The sequence below is a fragment of the Scatophagus argus genome, chromosome 13 (genome assembly GCF_020382885.2).
Source record: "Scatophagus argus isolate fScaArg1 chromosome 13, fScaArg1.pri, whole genome shotgun sequence".
Classification (NCBI taxonomy): domain Eukaryota; kingdom Metazoa; phylum Chordata; class Actinopteri; family Scatophagidae; genus Scatophagus; species Scatophagus argus.
The window spans coordinates 11052384-11074100 of NC_058505.1; the positions used below are offsets into that span (position 1 = coordinate 11052384).

At 42.6% G+C, this 21717-nt stretch overlaps 1 protein-coding gene across 2 annotated transcripts in view; it reads right to left on the minus strand.

The window, feature by feature from the left end:
• pbx1a (pre-B-cell leukemia homeobox 1a) overlaps positions 1–21208 on the minus strand; it is a 43176-nt gene extending 21968 nt beyond the window's left edge. Inside the window, exons 1-2 of one of the 2 annotated variants that reach the window (XM_046408752.1) lie at positions 20786–21208; positions 19941–20014 (exon numbers count right to left, since the gene is read on the minus strand). In XM_046408752.1, the coding sequence (XP_046264708.1) occupies positions 19941–20014; positions 20786–20970 (259 nt within the window). In that variant the 5' untranslated portion in view covers positions 20971–21208. The remainder of the gene's footprint in view (positions 1–19940; positions 20015–20785) is intronic. The other variant, XM_046408753.1, reaches the window with a different exon arrangement.
• Between the last annotated feature and the right edge of the window lie 509 nt (positions 21209–21717).

Here is a 21717-nt window from a genome sequence, read left to right on the forward strand (position 1 = left end):
TCCAAGAAAGGAAATAAAAAGTGAGCGAGGAAGTGATTCACTACAACTCAACAAATTTAAATCTTGAAAGTGTACAGAAGGTCAGGTTCAGTATTAGTGTATTTGTGCTCAGTGCTGAGCATATGGTGATGGATGATCATCCAAAACAGCAAAACAAGGTGGGCTAATTTCACACCTGTTAACAGTCACACAGTATGAATTATCGTGATACTGTAACTCACATTCAATATAACATCAACAGTTCACATGGTATTTAGGCTGAGCGCAACCATACGTGCAGACGAGAGATATAGGTGAAAGGCTTGAGTCTTTTTGGGTCATGACTGTTTCCCCCCAGTTGGAGAAAAAAAATAGCCAATATGGTTTTTCTGTGAAAATTTCATGGGGGGTGGAGGTAGGGAGAGATGTGTTGCTGCCAGATTAGGCTCCAGCCTGTGCCAAGGTTATAAACAGGCTGTTATCAGGCCTCCAAACAGAATAATCCTCCCTGTATCAGTGCCCAAACATATGGGGCCACACAAAGCAGCAGCAGCCCCTGACAGACACCCCCCTTTTAATTACACAGAAGAGGGGGGCAGGACCTTCCTCCCTGTGCCTTTCCCTTCTCTGTTTCACTTTCTCTCTGCCTGGCTGTGGAGGAAATCCATGTGAATTTAAAGGAGAAAGCTCACATGTTAAATAAAACTTAAAGCTAAACTATAGAGACATTGTATCATGTTGACTTTTTGACAGAAATGAATCAGACATTATTTAGATCAGTCAATTGTTTAAGTAATTTTTGAAGCAAAAACACCAGCGGGCATTGAAGTTGTGATGAGCGGCTTTTTTTTCTTTTTGTTTCTTTTGTGATAGAAAACTGAATGTCTTTGTGTTTTTTGGACAAAACAGAACATCTGAAAACCCCAGCCTGGGCTTTTATAATGGATACTATGTGATATTTTACAGACAAATTAAATTAACCACCAGTTAAACCAATAATGACAATAACTGAGCCCTGCATTTGGGTATTGGACTGTTAGTAAGACAAAACAATCGATCTGACGATGTCACCTCGAGCGCTCGGAAATCTTTCTGTGTATTTTTCTCTTGTCTCAGCCCTAATGTTAGTCCTGGCATGTCATTCTGCAAGACCCAAAACAATGAGCGCAGGTATGTGATGTTTTATAATTTTTAAATTATTTTAATTTAGGAAAGGAAACTCTGATGCACTATTTTCTCACATTTTCACAAGAAGAAACAAGAAAAAATGTTTGATTGAAGTTACATTATAACTAAAAAAAATAAACCACAGACATCCATATTTTTTTTTGCAAATGATTTGTTCGAACAAAACCATGTCAATCTGCTCCACTCAGGTCTCAAATATTGGGTGACACCCCCCCCCCAAATGAAAGAAATAAATTTCTCAATCTTTTATATACTGCCTACAGATTTTAAAGTCTTGTTCAATAAAGTTTAAATGTCACAGAGGTGTAATAACGGGGCTCATATAAACGCCGGGCTTGGAAAAGCTATGCAAAAATGACAGCGTCCCTTTCTGCTTGTGCAATAAAGTTTTATTTGGCCGAATCGGCCAATAAAAGCGGGATTTGAAGGTTGTCAATGGGGAGTAATTGGTTCGTTTCACAGGAGCGATCATATTTCTCAGAGGCTTTTCTTTCATATGGTAAGAATGAGTCTTGACAACGACACAAGGAGTCTCTTGTTAGCATCTCTTGTTAGAGATGCAACTTCCTTGCCAGCCTTTAGCTATAACTGAAGGGCATATAAAACCTGGAGGAGAAACATCTGGAAAACTAATGCAGTGCAAGTAAATGACACCACAATATGAACATGCAGGCCCTTCTTTGAGATTTCACATGCACGATGTAGATACACAATAACAGTCCATACTTCTGGCAGCAGCAGCAGCAGCACCCATTTCACACACTCCCAGACAGCAGAAAGAGTGTAGACCTTAATGACGTCCAATCTTCTCTGTCACGCCGAGCTGGAGGCTCACCAGGGCAAAAATCGACCGACAGCTCAAAGTGCTGTTAACTGGTTTTGAGGACTCCTCGCTGATGCACAGAGCACACCTTTATTTCTAACATGGCTTGCAGAAAGCCATGCCGTCACTGTCTTTCCCCACAATTTAAGTTTATACATTCATGCTGTATGCAGAAAAACAAACATAGGCTCCCAAATATTCAACCACACTGTGGTGTGAAGTTTGAAACACAGCTTTTCAAAATAAGATGTTCGGTCGGAAGACAATTTTCGCTTTTGATAACAACTTGCAGTTGTGCAGTAATGTGTTTCATCGACTGTAGTGAGACGTAAATGTCAACCACTGTAATGATTTGCAAGCCAAACAAACACAGACCAAAGTCGATGATAACCTTGAGGAAAATGAAAGGAGGTATCTTTATTTTTGCCATAGTCATTCACTTTGAGATCTTAAGGCTTTTTGTCTGCATGCTTTTCAAACTATCTCTGTCTGAAGTCAATTTCTCTTTTGATTAAGACTTGAGTTTTGAACTATAAAGACACGTGTTATGTTGCAGCTTGTGACATAAATCGTATCGCTACCGCTGTGATCTTTTTAATTAATCAAAGTCAAAACTAACCTTGATGAAACAAAGCAGGAATGATGTTTCACCTTAAGATCACAACCGTTTTTAATCTCTACTTTTTAAACGCTTTTGCGCCCAATAACTGAACCAATATCAAATAGGAGCAAAGGAGAAGTCAAGGGGTTTTGTTTTTGTCATCAGGTCTGGCTTTGCTCTTTGATTTGACTTCACAGCTGGAGAAGCATTTGGTAAGGAAATATCTGAGTGTAGCTGTAAGCCAAAGTGTCAGTGTCTATCCATCCCGGTAAGAAAGGCCCAAAATAATAATCAAACACTCTTGCCTCTTTGGAGCAACACTACCAGCGCCACAGCAAACAGACAGACAAACACAATGAGCGTCTCCACATCCCTGCTCTGACAGGAGACGCTGGCAGAGTCGGGGTAAACGGACGGCGCGATGCGGCACGGCAGCCCCTAATGATCTCCCCTCTGTTTCAGCGGACTGAGAAAAGCCATTACCTCCCGCCACATTACCCTGCCATCCCTCACATGGTGGATGGCTCCACTCTCCCATGAGCACCTTGCTCCAGTTATGGCTGGCAGTGCTCACCTCCTTACTGCCTGCTCCTCAACCCCCCACCGTCCACCCTCCCTCCTCTGAAACCCCCAGCTCTATACATCACATTTAACACTTTGACACTAACAGTCTATAATGTTTCTATTCTACAAAATCACTCTGCCAACTCCAGGATAGCAGAGCAGAGTCTGAGGAAAATAAATACCACTCTCAGCCGCTGGCATTAAATTCTAAAGGAAAAAAGAAAGGTACAAAAAGAGCCTCTTATACACTCTGCCTCCTCGCCCGGCACCTCAGAGGTCCTCTGGCTGCAGTGGAAGTGAAGGATAATTTCAATCGATACACATTACAGCTCCAACAGCTCACACTTTACATGGAGGATTGTCCGTGTCATATAAAGAAGCCATATAACCATATTTTCAAAGATGTCAACACTCCTTTGCGAGCACTTTATAGACGTATGAAAGAAACATTTCACTGCATTAAATTATTAAAATCAAAAAGTGGCATGAATAAATAAAACCAGCTTGAATAAGTGATGTGACAAGACAGACTTGAGGCATGACCTTTGAAAGTGTCTCAATGTGTCAGCGGGCAAAATGAGACAGATTTTAAGTATGTGGGAAAAAAAAAAAAGAGAAAAAAAATTTACCAAATTAAAAAAAAAAAGAAAAAAAAATAGAATTAAAAATAATAAATGAAACATGTCAGGAATTATGAGTCTACGCAAAATAATAAACAATAAACATAGAAAGCGCTACCACCTCATTGCATTACAATTGTTTCTTTTGTCTCTCTCTTTAATATAAGTGTTTACTTGGGCAAAATCCAATCATTTCATTCTCTGTGAGCGTATTTCATGTATATAAACAAACATTTGCTCGACCTCACTGGAGTATTAGCTTTAATGTATCGTCAGCAAGCCTGGCTTTGAGAGGGCATTAATTTCAATTCGCCGATTTAAACACTCCAGTTTGTCGCAATCCTTCATCGCAGTACGCCACCAAGTCAACACACACAATGGGCCTATTTTTCAATCTAATGGTGGAGCTTACTTGCCACTGGTGAAGAAAAAAAAAAACCTGCTTTTGCCTTTGAACAAGCCACTCAAAATGTAACCCTGCGTTTCAAAATGAATTTGAATAATTAATTGCAAGCTAAAACAGACGTGAACCCCAAGAAGCAGGCTGGGGAGGGGAGCTGGAAATATATTTTTTGCCCCGAGGCCAGAAGATCTCTCATCTTAGAAAGCTGGAAAATCCAGTCTTTGAGGATAGAGTGTGTAATCTCCAGTGAATCTAATGAAACAAAGTAAAAGATAACGCCACATTTCATCACATCGGAGACAGAGTGCTTCCTCTGGCCTGCCCTTGAGGTGGCAGGAATCCATAATCTGAGGAAATCATTCTTTTTATGTAGTTGAGGTATCACAAGCCCCTGTTTGACCTGACTCTCAAGACAATTGATTTATGAGTAGACTTGAAGCCAAAAGTCTTCATCCCTCCCTCAAATGATTCATTTTTTAAAGACCATTCAGAGAAAAAAAAATACCTGACAAAACAATTTTCCTTTTTGCTCTTCCTATAAATGACTCCTCATTTCACAGATTGCAAAAAACAGTGACCCAATAAACAGATAAATTAACCACTAATGTATACTCACGACATTTTGCATCACCGACTGCAATATACATTTACAGGGCTGCATTATTATATATGTCAACATTTAGACATTTAGAGAATCCACTTCTGTTTTCTGACTTGTCCTTGGCCCATTCCTTTGCAGTGAGCTTGTCTTTATTATTTAATTAAGCCACTACGGCCGTTACATTAATAATTGAGTGTGAGAGGAGACCCAGGGCAGCCGCAGGCTCTGGCGCATTGGGCTTCCTGGTGAGGAGTGTATTAAAAATGTGTGTGTTTATGTCCCCAGGGCGTCTGTCCTGGCTGCATAAAATTGAATTGGTTATATCTAATATATCATCCCCTAAGGGTGGCTGGGTGGGTAGGGAGGTGGGGAGCAGTGGAGAGCTGAGATGGTCGCATCCTGCCAGCAGGGAATGAGTCGGGTCTTAGAGATTCAGAGAGACGCATGAGGCCGTGACGTTAATGTCCCTCAGAATCAAATCGATGGCTGTCCGAATTCTCAATGTGCATAGCCTTAAGCTAGGAGCACAAGACAAGCCCAGAACCAGATTAAACCCACTCGTTACTGCAGTCTTTGTTCACTTCTGGTGTCTGGTGATGCATTCAGTGCATCAGTGAGGATGGGAGGAGGATTTCTTCTTATGAAAACGGATTACAACCAGATACCAAACACAGGCAAGGGAAGAAAAAAAGCTTATGGCATTCATATAGATACTAAGAGGATGAATGTTGGTGACAATGTGAGTGTCTGAATGTAGAAGCAGGAAAAACATCACTCATGATCCCTCCTTTCACACACTGAGGGGCTGACTGCAAATACACTCTCCCCTCTCTGTCTTTCTCCACCTCTCCTCTTATCTGCTTCTCCCACCATCCCCCACTCCCACCTCCACATCCTAGCCAGCTCCGTGGCTTTATCCAACTCTGCACCTTTAAGGCCTCCAGACTCCAGAGGAATGAGCGTTTTAACACCACCATTAAGGTCAGGGCCTAAATTATTGATCTGCCACCTCTATCAGCATAACGGTCACGTAGCCAGTATCACAATCTAACCCTGCCGCCCTCGGCCAGCTCGCCGCAGCTCCCTCAATTAGGGAGAGATTCTCATTACAAAGAGAGACAGCGAGAGCGAGAGTGAAAGAGAGAAAGGTAGAGGATAAGAAAAAAGAGGGAGAGCGAGAGGTCCATTTCAGGCGGGAGAGGAAAAAAAGGGGGGGGGCAGCAGGCATTCGTTAAGCCCACCCTCGTCCCCTCCCACCCACCCACCCCTCCCCAACTGAAGTCTCCCATCATCTCCCCAGACAAGACCCAAAGATGACAGGTCTTATCCTCACCAAAATGCGGGCGATAAGGCAGCTGTAAAAGAATAATAAAAGAATAATGCATGGAGGATGAAAGAGGAAGGCAGACAGCGAGAAAGGCAGAGAGAGAGAGAGAGAGAGAGGGAGAGAGAAAGGGAGGGGGGGGGGCATGGCCAGGGAGGGGGCAGCAACATAAATAAAGATGCAGCACAGTTGTGCTGGATCTCCTAATGAATTCGGAAGGTCCTGGATCAATAACATCAGCGCACTGACGACACATCACAAATGCCAAAGGAGCTCTCGCTTTGAGCCAAGCCCGAAGAAAAACAGACATTTACTGCATGCTTCTGCTCCACGAAAAAGACTAAAAAAATTACAGAATGCATCAAAAACGGTCTTTACAGATTGAATGAAAAGAGGATGAGTGTGTTATGTGTGTCTGTGATGCTGCTGCAGGGAACATCAGGAAGCAGGAAGCAGCCTTGATGCTTGGTAATGGGGATGATTTCCACCTAGAAGATGCCGTGATAGTGGCCGTGCTATCAGTGCTATTAGTGATGCTGATGACAGATGGTTCCTTTGTCTCTATTCAGATTTATTTTCAAAGCCATCAAAGAAAAAAAAGACACAGAGTACATCATTACCCGGTACAACTAGCCTGAAATGAAACCCCCTGACATGACGGTCAAACTGAAGACCTGTGAGTGAGAAGCTACAGAGTATGTTGGAAAATGGTTTGAAAAAGAGTCTCCTAGAAGAGGATCAAAGCAGACATTGACTTGGGTCTCTGAAAACATGCCCCCTCTCACCATTCGCTCATACACAATCATGGCCTAATGGCATTCCATTAACATAATTGCCAACATAACTAGTGTTCCATGTCTGAGAGCCATTCCCCAACTACATGGAAAAAAAAACAGAAAGATGAGAGGAGATGAAATCGAGCCAAACTGGGACCGTCCCCAAAAAACATACTGTGGGTGTTCAAACTGGATCCCCCTCCTCCATCCCTCCTCCTCACCCGCTTTTCAAAGCTACTGTATTTTGTGAAGACCCCCTGGGAAGACTCTGGCATCTCAAGGAATGTGATCCCAGAGTGTGTGTGTGTGTGTGTTTGTATGCAGCGCAGATAGAAGGTGGAAGAGCAGAGCTTCCTTCACACGTTGGTAGCTGCCTCTGCGTTCAAAGATTGGGCCCCGGCGCTCGCTTCTCACCAAACACAACCTGCCAGGCGAAATGAAATTCCCATTATTTTTAATTAATCCCTAATTAAAATATATTACTCCACAGATTCCACAAATCTCTCTTAATATGCAAATGTGGCCAATTCAAGGATATTTACATATCATTAATTAAGGCAGGCACATTCTCTTAGTCTAATGAGCTGTGGCTTGGGTCTGCCAAGGAAAACTAAACGCTGGGCTCAGGAGTGAGTAAGCACAGCCACAGGGGGATGCAGGCTCTCTGTTGAGTCAGGACTATCAACCGTTAACGCCGGGGTGAAGTAGTCAACAACAACTCTGCTTGGCTCACAGGGAAAAAAAAATCACCCTGAAAAACTTTAGCATCGTTAAAAACTGCTACCTGCAACATAGCGGCCGGCGTTTATTTTCTCAGCAGCCAAACGAACAGGATGTGACATCACTCTGGAGTCTAATATGTTACCACTGTCGCTACCACTATTACTCTGCAGTGAAGGCAACAAGTTCATGACCTCCTCTCTGGAGCCTGCTGAAACAACTTCTGTGGACAGAAGAAAGTCATGAGCTGAAACAAGCGCAGACAAGGTAAGCTGAGGTTAAGCTCTTAAAGTCCTCTTTCTCCCTTTCATTTCCCCCATGCACCTTTAATCCTGGCAAAATCATCTTATCCCACATTCTCCGAAAGCATCACATATATTCTGCATCAGTTTGTTCCAATTCTTAGATGAAGGCCTACTGCTAATTTTTTTATGGTTGCACTGTTTCATTAAACTGAAAATTTCCTGATTTACTGTGCATCACTTTACACATCCTCCCCAAATTCAGCCTGACAAGCCAAGACCGGTACACCGGCTGGTCAGCTGGGCAAGAAATTACAAAATTATATCACAACATGCACAAAACGTACTCAAGCACAGTTCTGAGATACTTCTACGTAACTTGAGTATTTCTGTGTATGTGTACATATACATATTGAGATTTATAGGGTAGGGTCTGAGCCCTTCCTTGTGTAGTTTGGTTTTCTCTGGTTACTCCCTGTGCCTGCATGGGTTTTCTCCAGGTCCCAAAAGCACGCACATTAGGCTAACTGGCTACTCTACATTGCCCCTAGGGGTGAGTGTGTGAGTGTGTCTGGCAACCAGTCCAGGGTGTACCCCACCTCTCGCCCATTGTCAGCTGGGATAGGCACCACCACCACCCCATAACACCACCCCATAAGTGGTGTAGAAGACAAGTGGATGGATTTTTTTTTAAGCTTCTCTTCACTGTCCAAATGTGTTTTGTTTTGTTTTTTTGTTTTTGTGCTAGCTAAATTTTTTTTTCAATTCAAACAACGTCAGATCTTTAGAAGGAGAAAAATCACTCTTTAATTGAAGTGCATGCGCAATATGTCAAAGTGAAGAAGAAGTTGCATGCTTCATTTTAAAGGTTACAAGCTGAGAAACTCTTGGAACATATGCAGTAGATTAAACTCCCCAGCAGAATATAAAATAAATAAGATTAACTCCAACTCGACCGACTGCAACCGCAAAATTCTGCTTATGTATTAGTCCTTCAGTAATAACAACAGTGAGTTTATTTACTTTGGTTCTTTAAATTGTCATCGTGCTGATAATACTGTAGTTGTACTTGTAACTGAGTACTTTTGCATTGTGTTACTGGTAGTTTTGCTTGAGTAAATGATGCACTGTACTGTATGTAAAAGAGTGAAGGAGGAGCCCGATGGTGAATCCTTCCCTTAACTGTATTTTCACTGCACACCACTGTGTGAGCAACAATTTATTATCTGCAGGAACAGCTTTTTAATCATTAAATTGAACACGTGGAGTGCATCCAACCGTCTTTGCATAGTTGTTACATGGATACTAGTCATGAATATCATGTTATATTAGGCGCTATGAAGGAGAGTAAGGAAATGAGGTGGGGTGAGATGTACTTTGTCCATCTCCTTGTTCTCCCCTTTTCCACCCGCTCTAATTTGACACCTTGAGCACGAGGGGGGGTGGAGGGGGGTTAACTAGGTGGGGGAGTGCAGAGACACAGTGGAATTCATTAAGAATAGAAGCCCCTCTCTCCCTTCAACCTCCCTCCAACACTAATGACATCAGAGGTTAGCAGAGAGCAGACTAGCTTGAGATGGGAGGAGGAGAAGAGAAGAAGAAAGACAGAGGAAAAAACCAAGATGGATGGTGGTGTTGGTGGTGGTGGAAATTTGTAATATTTAAAACATGACTTTTTTCCAACGGAAGCAAGTGAATGGCGCGACGTTCTGCAGCTTGTAGGTGCTTTGACTGAACAATCTCGCCGAAGCCACATTTGCCTGTTTGATCCGAGTGTATTTCTGTATCCTTTTAACATTCACACGAAATGAAAGGTTTCAAAAACTGCCATTTTGTCTCTGACAGTTCTAATGCACTATGATGACATACCAACAACCGACTGCAGACCTTCGAAAAAGCCCATTTAAGACACACTTTGTAGGTTGGATGGAGTGCAATCAGACCTTTTTTCAACATTGTGATTACCACGTACTGGCACAGTAATCTGTGGCTGAGGAATTGGCTGGCTAATGGCAGTTTCACATCAACCATCCATAGGGACCTTGCAGACAGGTAAAGTGGTAGTTCCAAGATATTGAAATGGCCAGCGCCACCTGGGATGAAAGGCCTTTTAAAAAAGTATTAGGAACTTTTTCTTCTCTCGAGGCAGCGGCACTGTGTGTATGATGAGCAGCTTTATCTTTACAGTCTCTTAAAACGTCAAACACCTTGCTTTCCCCTTCACAGCCACTCTGAAGCTGCTGCTTGATTTTAAACCTGGAGAGAAAATGATTGAGGGGCTAGATTAAAAAAAAATGTTTCTAAGCTGAGCAGAAATCCTTGCTGAAACACTGTCCCAAGACCTTTCAAATGCTCATTTCCATTTATCTACCAGTGACATTTTTCATGACGTACTCTCTGGCAAACTATCTGACTCATAAATCCAATTCAAGCCTATTACTGAAGAACTTTTAAAGCTATCCTTCATTAATGTTAATGGGTTTTTTTAGTGGAGGCCAGTGATGGTTAGGACTACATGGCTGCTTTCCCAAGCTTGTTTAACAGGCACAAGACAGAGATGGATGCTCCTTGCAGTCCGATAGGCTCTCTGAGCCATCTATCACCCGGAGGACCCACCCACAGAGCTGGCGTTCCATAACAAAGGGTAGCCAGGAAAGCTCCTGATTGACAGCTTTATGTGGTGGCTAGCCAGACAGCAGAGAAGAGACACGCTATCTGTTTCTGGCCTCAGTGCTGGCCCCTTCTCTGAAAATGAGTTGTGACGAACAGAACAAAATAATGAGTGAGCAGGGGAATCAATCAATATGCCGACACATGAGATAAATGAGAGAATCAAACACACACAAAAAACATCCCTAATGCTGCTGAGTAGGTACAAAACTAATCAGGCAAATTAAGCTACCAGAGCGACGTAAACTGTGAATGGAGAGCAGTGTTAAGGCATAAACAGTTATCATCATAAAGATTATTACCCTCACACCTCCAGACTCACTAATTAGCGCAATAAACAGCCATATTCAAAAATGTATGGCAGAAGCATGCAATAAAACCAGCTGCAACATGTAAATACAGATACTGCAACACACAAAGACACAAATAAGGGGATAACACACTGTTCAGCAGTCACTAAATTCCACCTCAAAAACATTAAAATCTGCACAAACACGTGTAGGAGCATAAAGTGCTTTGCTGCTGCCACAGCTGTAATCATTTTACGAGAGGCCACAGTTCCTCTCAGGGCTGTATATATTCTTGAAATGCCAACAAAAAAAAAGGAAGAGGGGGTGGAGGGGATGTTTCAGAAGAGACACACTAAATTTGGACAGTAAGTAGTATCACCCCGTCGGCGCGGTACACCGCACATTCGCAACGCCCCATTTAACCGCACACAGCGCTTCCCTCTACTGCCTTCATTTGCATACTTCAGCAGGGGCCCTGACGGATGAAGACGGATGGGGTAAAATCAGCCTCACTGAAACAACTGTTTTATCAAGGTTAAACTATCCAAGAAGCTCTTAACCCCCGTGCCTTTATCACACTATAGCTCTCCCAATATCAATCTATCAATATGATCTTATCAGCAGGGAGGGGGCTGAAGACGCTCTTCATAAACTCAAGTAATAGCAACATAAAGGAATTTTATGTGTTTAGGGGAGGAGACTGCTAAACATGGTGCTGAAGGACATGTCCAATAAAACAGGCTACAAGGTGGTGCCAGCAAGCCAAATAAAATGTAATAGAAGAAGAAGGAGAAGAAGAAGCCTGCCTGGAGGCGTGAGAAGCATGTGCGGAGTCACGGGGTCGTCGCTTCAAATCTCATGAAGGCCTGGTGATAGCATGAATGAGAAAGCCTAATTTTGAGGGCTCAAAGTGAACTTGACACACACGCGCACACACACACACACACACACACACACACTGCTGCTCCAGTGAAGGTGCCTTTAATCTAAAAGCAAAAAACTATACTGGACATCAGACATTTTTTAAAACAAGTGTCTGTAGCAGGATGCTGCACGGGTGCTCAGTCTGTCTTAAAAATACAAGACAATACATGAAGATTCTTCATCAAAATTGTAACAGGATGTCACCGGACAAAGACAAAAAGGAGACAAAAAGAAAATATATTTTTCAAAATAAAGTTATTATTATTAAGGCTACATATTTAATTTCCCCTACATTTCTCTTGTACTCTCCTCACTTATGTCTGTACGTGTTTTTTGTTTGTGCTTGTTGGTCAGTAACAAATGCCGATATAACAAAGAGAGGCTTTTACAAAACCTGATGCAAATTTATTTCAACATTAAATTGTGCTATTTTCATGTCCCACCTCTCACTTTGTCCGTGGGCTCCTGCTTATTAACACATACACATGTACATACACAAGTGGGGGGATTTCCACGAACAACGGAGATTTAAAAATGACATCGACAAAGAGAATGAAAAACTGGGCCATGCTTTGTTATGGATTCCTGCATTTTTCCTAATCTTGAAATAAGGTGTCTTTGTTAATTTGACTACATTAAATCTGTAAATACCTAAAACCTCTGAAAAATAAAAGAAATAAGAGTCTTCTTAGAACATAAAGCCACAAAAATGGCCTCAAAAGACCTCTCTGACACAATGGCAATGAAAAACGTATCGCCTTTTTGGCATGGCTTTGACATGAGCGCTTTCCAGGTGTTTATTATAATATTCAAGCATTGTGCACGATAATCAGCTGTATGGCAAATGGCGAGTTGTAGCAGTTAGAGGCTACTGATGACACAACACTACTTGCATGATGACCAAACTTTGACACAAAATGACATATTGTTGATAGCACCTAAACCCACACGCATACACAAATCATAAGAGCAAACTACCTCCTAACTTTTGATCTTTGAAGGGTAAAAACTCTGTTAGAAGTGGCTTGGTAATAAATGAACAGAAGTATATAATTTGCTGATTATGCTCAAGTAGAGAAAAGAAAATGACAGCAATTAACATAATTTCAGTTGGAGTTAACTGTCCAGAACTAACACCGCCAAAGGCAAGCTGGCAGACAGACGGCAGAGAGGAAACCCACGGCTTTCACTCTTTGGGTTGGGAAACAGATATCTACAGCAGGGGGAACCAGCAAGGAAGCATCACTGTATTATCAATCCCCATTGCTGTTACTGTGAAAAATAGCTGACATGTTTTACCTTGTTAGATGTCAGAAATGAGATTCTAATTTTCAAAGTTAATTTGGTTAATTTTCACACTGGAAAAATCTAACAGTCTTGTAATGTGGCATTTTTTTTTTACAATAAGAAGTAATCTAATAACAAGTAAAACCAACCGGTGGTTGAGAAAATCTACACTTTCTGATCTAATTAAAGTTTAACGAGAATTATCATGATCATCAAGTTGCAATTAAATAAACTGATTCACGGATTTCTTTTAAAAACTTGCTGGTTTGCAATAAAAATCAGTCTAATAAAATATTACTTACCCCGATGGCACTTTTGGCTTACTAATTGTTTATTTGTTAGTTGTTTTTTTTTTTGTTTTTTAACACAAAGCAAACAAGATCCACATCAAAGTGAATTTTGTGGTTATTTTCTCCCTCAATGCATGCTGAAGGTTCCCTTTTTAACCTGAAAGAGCTGACAATACATCAGAAACACATTGAAGGTTCCTTATCTGCCTCTCTGAGATGCTCCTTCCACTGCCAGGACAGCAAGGCCAAGTGCTGACCTCTGCTAACGCCCGTGCTCTCGCCCCACTGTGCTAAATGCTACCTGTGGTGTCACATCTGCCCCTGGGAAGTGATCCAAAACTGCAGCACCCGTGTCTCTATAGAGATTCCCCACAGAATTAGCAGCAACAATCCCGAGAGACTCCCTGCCTGCCTGCCTATTTCTGCCCCTCCAACACGCGTAGAAACAGCAGATACCACACACACACACACACACACACACACACCACACTGAAGACTGCCAAGCACGAGCCTGTTTGATTTTGCAGCCACAAAAACAACTCTTTGTGTGGCTAAATTTATCATCGCTCTCCTCCACAGTGTTTGTGTCTTTCTCTACAGTTCAGTATCTCTTCTCTCTCTTTCTCTCTTAGTGTGAGTGTGTGCATTGTTCTTTGTCTGCGCCTTTCCTTCCAGTAAAGGTGCCGAGGTTACCAAGGCTCATCTGTGGCCCCTTTGTCTCTCACGGCAGCAGCAAAGGTTTATTAACATAAATTAGAATAGCTCACCGAGAGAGTACCTTGTCGCTGTGCGTTACCCACAGCAACCTCTCTTCCACTCTCAATCCACCTGAGCGTGTGTGTGTGTGTGTGTGTGTGTGTCTGTGCATGTGTGTGTTTGTGTGTGAAATAAAAGAAGAGAGAAAGAGAGAGAGACAGCACACTCCCCTGCATCTAAATGTGAAACTACTCTGAAACGAGGGAGACACATCCACACCCATCTCTCCCCCTGTCCTGATTAAAATAAATGGTGCTATCTGCACTGCATGACTCACTACACCATGGCATTACTATCAGTAATTGAAACATCCAATCACTACTGAGCCATCAGCCTCACTGCTCTTCCCCATCTGACTTTGTGGCACCTGATTGAACACCCCACTGTACGGGAAGTAATACAGGATATGCCTACGAGTTCATATGAAGAAATGCTGAGGATGGGACCAAAACTACTGCATGAACGAGGGCGCAATTCATTTTCATTCAGTTCTTTTTTTTTTTTTTTTTTTTTTTTTTTTTGCCTGATATACGTGTTTGAATTTGTCTGTGTGTACAGGATATGTTTAAGTGTGTGTGTGTGTGTGTGTGTGTGTGTGTGTGTGTGTGTGTCCCACTCAACATCCTAAGCAGATTTCCACGGAGAGTCGGGCAGCCTCATTGATTGGTGTTGATTCCATCTGGGCAGCGAGCAGCGACTGACAGTGGATCTAAGCCGCTGCGAAAGGCAACCATTAATCTTGGTCCTGTTTAAGCAGCATGTATTAATTTATGTCATTTTTACTAAGTCAGGCAGGGAAGAGTGCTTGCCATTTTATGTTTGACTGTTCATCGAAGTCGGGTGAGTGTGTGTGTGGGGGGGGGGGTTCCTTTGTACAACCCCAGCATGCTGCCAACACGCCACTTACATCGTAGTGGCAGGGTGCCAGAAGGAATGAGATCCCACACCTCGAATTACAGGTTATCAACTGCCAGGGCAGCCACCTCCATCAGAGTGCCCAAGAATATCTCAATGTGTAAGATACATTTTTGATAAAAGAAAGGATAAGTATCTTCAGTCAAACGGGGGGGGGTGGGGAAAAAAGGTGACGTGTGTATGTAAGTAAACATCTTTAATGCTGTGAAAAATGAAAAACTAAACAGTGTAATTCTGATGTAGTTGGAGTACACATTTTGGAGCCCTATGGACATATCAGTAATAAGATCTGCAGGTGTTTCAGTGACAACAATATGAGGATATACGCGTCCAGCGGTCCTACTGCGTGAGGCAGTTCCACAAATCCAATCAAATCCAAACAGCACCAATAAGAAAAACAATGGCTGAGGCAATTGCAACTGCAATAATGTCACCAGAGCTGTTTCGTAGACACTAAAAGCTGCTCCAGAGACAAACATCTGATAAAAAAGAAACTCCACTCCGCCACAGAGCAAATTTCCTCTCTAAAGCAATTTTATATTCGATAAGTGGGAAGGCATTCTTAGCGTAATGGATCTGAATATGATCTCTGTCAGAAAACTAAGAACACAGCCTTGTATAAAAGCCCGGTTTACACAATGGCCAGCGCTGCTGCATCAGATAACCACATTGTGGAGAGCAGGAAGCAAACTTTGGATGGAGATGCAAAGCATTCATATTCCTCGTGAAAAGGTGAGCTGATGGATCTTTGGTTCTCTGTCCTTATTGCTGGTCCCTTGAAGATGAAATTTGAAAAAGATTTGGGCAGAGGGGAAAAATAGTTCTCTGCGACACTAAACAGACATGGATACACACTTAATTGCTTGCATGTAAAGACATCAAGCTCAACTGAAACACAAACTCTGATTTTTCTTCTGTTTAAAGGCTGAAAGAGACAGAAAATAGCCGCCACGACTGCCAGAAAACAAGCAAAAAAACAACAAACACGAGCTCCCTCGACATACATCGGCACGCAGAATATGACCAGTCTACAGCCAGATCTGTTATCACGACTAATTACTACTCCCACCTCACATATACAGGGCTGTAATTAGCCTCTTAAAACATGATTAACATGTCTCAATTAAGCCAGTCAACATTTGCATAATATATTAGCTGTCCTAATTGTGAGTGAGTTTATATCAGAGGACAGGGAACAGCAAAAATACACGCTGTTGCTTCTGAAGTGCACTGATAATGTAGTGAATATAAATATGAACATAGAGGAAATGTCAGTGGGTAAAGTGGAGTCCAGTCCATTTATGTTTGATATAACTCACTTTAAAAGCATAGATACACTTACAATCACCACATCTCTGCTCAGACTCTTTATAAAAATATATTGCATGTTTGTTATTATTCACTTAGAGGAACGGTTCTGGTAAGTGGAGGAAGAGTTTCCCATAAACTCGCAAATCAAAGCCTTGCAACATTTTCTCAGGAAAAACTTCACACTCATTTTGAAGTTATTTATTTGAAGTCATTTATGGGAGAACAGACAGAGTCCTGTTCGGCCTTATTTCTGTGGAAACTAAAACATGGGGGGATAAACTGCTGCTTCGGCACTTCCAAGCCGGGGACAGATATACAGTCTCCCAGCTAGCGCGGGGAAACCAAGGACATAGCCATTAGTTTCAGGACAGCGCCACATTGGAGACTAATGCCTCCATCTGTCACTGGAGATGAGAGGAGAGTAACAAAGAGAGGCAACACTAACCCCTGAACTCATCATGGACAGCTATGTCAATTAAATACTGAAAAACAGCAGCACTGGGAGCCATAGTGACCAGTCTATCCACTGCTTCATGGGAGCTCGACTCATACCTCCATCAACGTTTAATGTTAATGTTGCAGAAAATACCATAAATTGTGACTTGACATTTTATCACCGTGCACCTTTGCTCTTTTTCTTACCAAGTAGAGCTGAAAACGATAAGTCGATTAATGGATGAGTTAAGAAACTGAATCTGCGACTACATTTGAGCAAAATGCCAAACGTTTGTTGTTTCCGGTCTCTCCAGTTTGAGGATTTACTGCTTTTCTCTTTTTCATATCACTGGAAATTAAATAACTTTTGTATTTTGGGCTGCTGATCAGATGAAAAAAGACATCTGAAGAAGTTACTCTACTCCATTTTTTCCCCTTTCTTCCTGAAGATTATAGATTAAATGATTTCTTATTGAAACAAGGAGGTAATTGGCAGACTAATCAATAATTAACATAATTCACAAATAACCAACAAAATATCAAACTTTTGTGTACGTGTCTAATTAGCCGGGGGTGGGGATTTAGCAGGTCTCTAGCAGGTCTCTAGTTTTGATAAGTTCAAGCAGTGTTATGCATTATCCATCTGATCACATTAGTCATGCAGGAGCTCTCCATCTGACCCGAGCCTGCAAGGGGGTAATGTGAGGCTGCTGACACAGAGTGGCCTGATGAAACAGTCCCAGGCCCACACATAGAGAGACACAGAGCAGGAGAGAGGGAGAGGGAGAGAGGGAGAGAGAGAGGGAGAGAGTAGGCCTGAAATCTGACACCCAGAAACACCGACTTGGTGTCTGGCTTCTCTTACTTAGTCAACCTGTACGTGCCAGCTTCCATTGCCGTTATGGTTCCACACAAACAAAGACGCTGTCCAAACTCTCTTCACAGGATGTGAAGCAAACACAGGAAAACGAATCCTAAGTGCTCTCAGGAACTTCAGAAACAATGATGATAGTTTCAAAAAAAAAAAAAAAAAAAATAGGCCAAGAGGGGCCGGTAGTCAGGGAAAACATTTTTGTGAAACATAACACTGGAAGCCAACAGGAACGTCTGTAAGATGTAAAACAAGCCTCTACTAATACTTTTCCATAACCCAGCATATGAACCTGAGCTTGTTTAAGCTTGCTAAATACTCTCCCGCCATGACACAGGCCCGACCCCAGCACAAATGTGCAGGCAGAAGGGTGGGGTGGGGTCATCAGTTAAGGCCTGCTCTGTCCACTATGGCATGCGCTCCTGCCTTATTTGTCAGCTGCTTGCCAATGGACACCTCGCCGCTGCAATGTCCCATATTGCCGCTGTCAACACTCGCACACCACTGATACGGCATGAAGAGGGGGTGCGTGCAACGTACATGTGAGTAACTACATGCAACACATGATATACAATCTGAAGAAATGTTTCCTCCCTTCAGCAAAAGGTCGAGGAGAAGCGCTGCTTCAAGTCTGAACTGCTGTACTCATCGCCTCCCGCTCGCTCGGCTTCTAAAAGAAACTCTGACTGCAACAATGTAAAAAGCAAGGAGAAGCTGACTCTTTATAAAGAATATAAAAAAGACCTGACAAATTACAGGCTGTACTCCCGCTCGCATACACTGCACTCAGCACATTTGGCTGTAAATGCCATGGTGAAGGTTTGAGTCATTTTCTCTGTCACTGCAGTGAAAGGATTTTCAGTTTCGTGTGCACAAACCTCCTATGGGCGAAGATGAGCCGCAGCTCAGCTCTTCAAACGCAGACAAGGAAAACACAGTGAGGCAGCCATTAAGTCTCTCATAAATTGTTTTGGGTTATTCTTAACTTTTAAATGCCTTTTCTGTCTTTATAAAAGCAACGTAGTTATTCAGAGCTCGCTGACTTGTGGTTTGTAGCATGTTTTTCAACCACAGTTTGGGAAAAATAACTGAACCGGGGCATTTGAAAAAGAGAAAACATAAACTATGCTGATTTGTGTTCATTTCCAAACTTGGTCCTGAACCGAGGGAAAGAGAATTTGCAGGCGGAGGGGGGAGCCTCTCTCGTCAGAAGCTCTGTGAAAACCTGGTTGCCAAGAACGGTGGGAAGAGAAGAGAGGCAGGGGGGAAAAGCCAGGAAAAGGTCCAAGTTACTTTGTTCTTCTTTTTGGAAACGAACTCTGGTTGAACTCAGGGAGACGCCAGACAGTTTACAAAGAGCCAGGCATTACTCTCTCACTTTTCCAAGCTCTGCAATTTAGAAACAGGGCCCCAACTTACTATGGCTTCCTCCTCACAGACTGCACTCTTTAACCTTTGTAAATCTGGTGAAAATCACAAAGTGTCTGCTGCTTCCTTCTACTTTCTTTTTTTGGGAAAAACCCACTGCCAAACTCTGACTCTGAGAATGAAAATGTTGAGTAAAACGAAAGAAAACGGCACTGCCTCCATGTCAGCCCTCTGTGTATTTTCACCCATCGTGGCTGTGAATGCAGCAACACCAGACAAAGTGACAAGGCTCTCTCAATAATCTCAAACACAGCTTCAAAGTTGTGTTGACAGATAAGGTAATATTGGATATTTTGTCTCATTTCCTCCCTCAAAAAAAGCCTCCTCTTGAACAGCGCTCTGTCACCTCCCTCAGAGAACATTCACAGGCTCTCATCATGTGAGCCGCTCTTCTTTTAATCTGCTGTTAAGTGAGTAATAATTCACACATTCCTTGCTATGGCTTTGACCCTCGTCGCAAACATAAACAGAAAATCCCTCTGACATGCCTCTGTGTTTAAAACAGCTCACTTCGGCCAAGGAAAACAGACAGAGAGGGGTGAGAAAGCCCAGCCCCAGAACGGCCCAAACGTCGGCATGAAAACACTCCAGTGCAATGACAGCAGCTCATCCGGGGCCAGTGCGGCTCACGTGCACGGTGCGTGACGTTTGTCAGGGAAAACGTGTCGTAAATCATACAAAAAAAATACAGATGTTTACAACTACTTAAGAGAGGATTATCACAATGGTCTGTACTTTGCACAATTAAATCTGTATTCTTAAAGAAAAACTCCATCAGTAAGAGAAAGATTTTTTGGTACTGTGAACCCAACGAGCGAGACTATAAAACGATAGGATGATATCCTAATCAGTGTCACAAGTAAGTAAGCAAAAAAAAAAAAAAGAAAAGAAATCCAGCTAATACAACACAAACAGAACGTACCTGTTTTCTCCTTTATTTCACACAAGACATTGAAGAGTGCAGGTTTCATTCTGTGGCAGTTCAGTGCATGTTTCCTAGAAACGGACAGGACATCACTTTACACATCAGTATTCAAACAAGTGGCAACAGTAACAAAGCCACCAATACGAATCTCAAGTCACATATCATTGATTTCCCTGCTATACAGCAAAAAAAAAAAATAGTCTCGTTTGGAAAATATGCAAGAGCCACAGCAAAGAAAAATTCCAGTATTATTTATATTGAATCCATAGTCTTTAAAGGTCATTATCCGTGTCACTTTAAACACACAGAGACTTAAAACCTCAGTTCTCTAATATGCAACAACAGCCAGTCACTTACACTGCAACTATAACATGGCTCAAACGCATTTTGCATCATATTTCTGATTGTTATAATTTATAGTGCAATGGCTCAAAACTACATGAGAGGATCTGCAACATGTTATTATAGCACAGGATTACAATAAGCTCCTTTGTAACAAGGTAGAAGTGTCTGGAGAAACTGGAGTGGCAACTGCTCCATAGTTACAAAACCTCTCAGCGGATCAGCTAAATCTACAATAAGCATGCAATAATTAATTGTTTTGAGCAAAAATATTCACTGGAAAGTTGTTTCAAACGATCAAATGTGAAGTTTTTCACGGTCTTTTGTCGCTTTCGCGCAGTCACGGCACTTCAGTGGGCGTAATTGCTTTCATTTATAGACAGTCTTGATACAAACCACAGTGTTATTATCTCCCCCCTTCCATCACCAGTAACACTACCTAATATTTCCGCGCACCGATTAATAATACAAGTAGGGAGGGGGGTTCCCTATAGTCTCACCTCGCCTGTGCTTCGTCTAAGCTTTGGTCTGTGATGGTCATTATTTGCTGTAATATGTCTCCGATGTCCTGCTTTCTTCCCTCTCCGTCCGTCCCCGCCGTGCCATCCTGCATATGCTGCGCCAGGCCGGGGTGTCCGGCCATGCCTACCCCGTGGGAGTGCATCAACCGAGGCTGCTCGTCCATCCTTGACCACGGTCCCTGCTGCCTCGCCTCCAACTTTTAAATTTTGATATCAAGAGGTTGGGGAGGGGGGGAGGTAAAGAAGGGAAAAAATATCCTCGGAAATTCCTCTGGATTCCTCTGCGTCTCTCTCACCCCCGACACTCCTCCTTTTTCCTTGGTAAGATTTTCTGGATTTGGGAGGAGGGAGCCTGACAAACCCTCTCTCTGCTCTCTCTCTCTCTCTCCCTCTCTCTGTCTGTCTCGGTGTCTCTCCCAGCTGGTTTTAGGTGAAATCTGATCTGAATCGCTGCTTTTGGCTTTGGCCACTCCTGCACCGCTACTGGAAGAAGAAGAAGAAGAAGAAAAAGAAGAAGAAGAAGAAGAGGGGGAAGAAGAAGAAGAAGGAAAAAACAGGCTTGAACATTAAATGATCCTAATCTGATTAAAAGTGGGGCGCGTTGAGCTCCTCTTATGAAACCTCCGATACACTCGAGAGCTTGATGCGCTAAAACGCGCTAAAGACGCAACTTGCCTGTGAAGGTTTTGGACACAAACCACCAACTGTTATTGTTTCGCTTATGTCTGGTAACTGACTCATAATCAGAGTATGGATGGAAAGCCTCCGCCCATCGAGCCACGATTGGAGAAGAAGGAGCGCGCAAGTCCCACCTCGGTCCTCTCCGAAAACGTCAATCATCCTCGTAGGGAAGGTGGGACACTGTAATAAACATAAAGAGATGTGACCGGCCCGGGTGGCCATACAGTGAT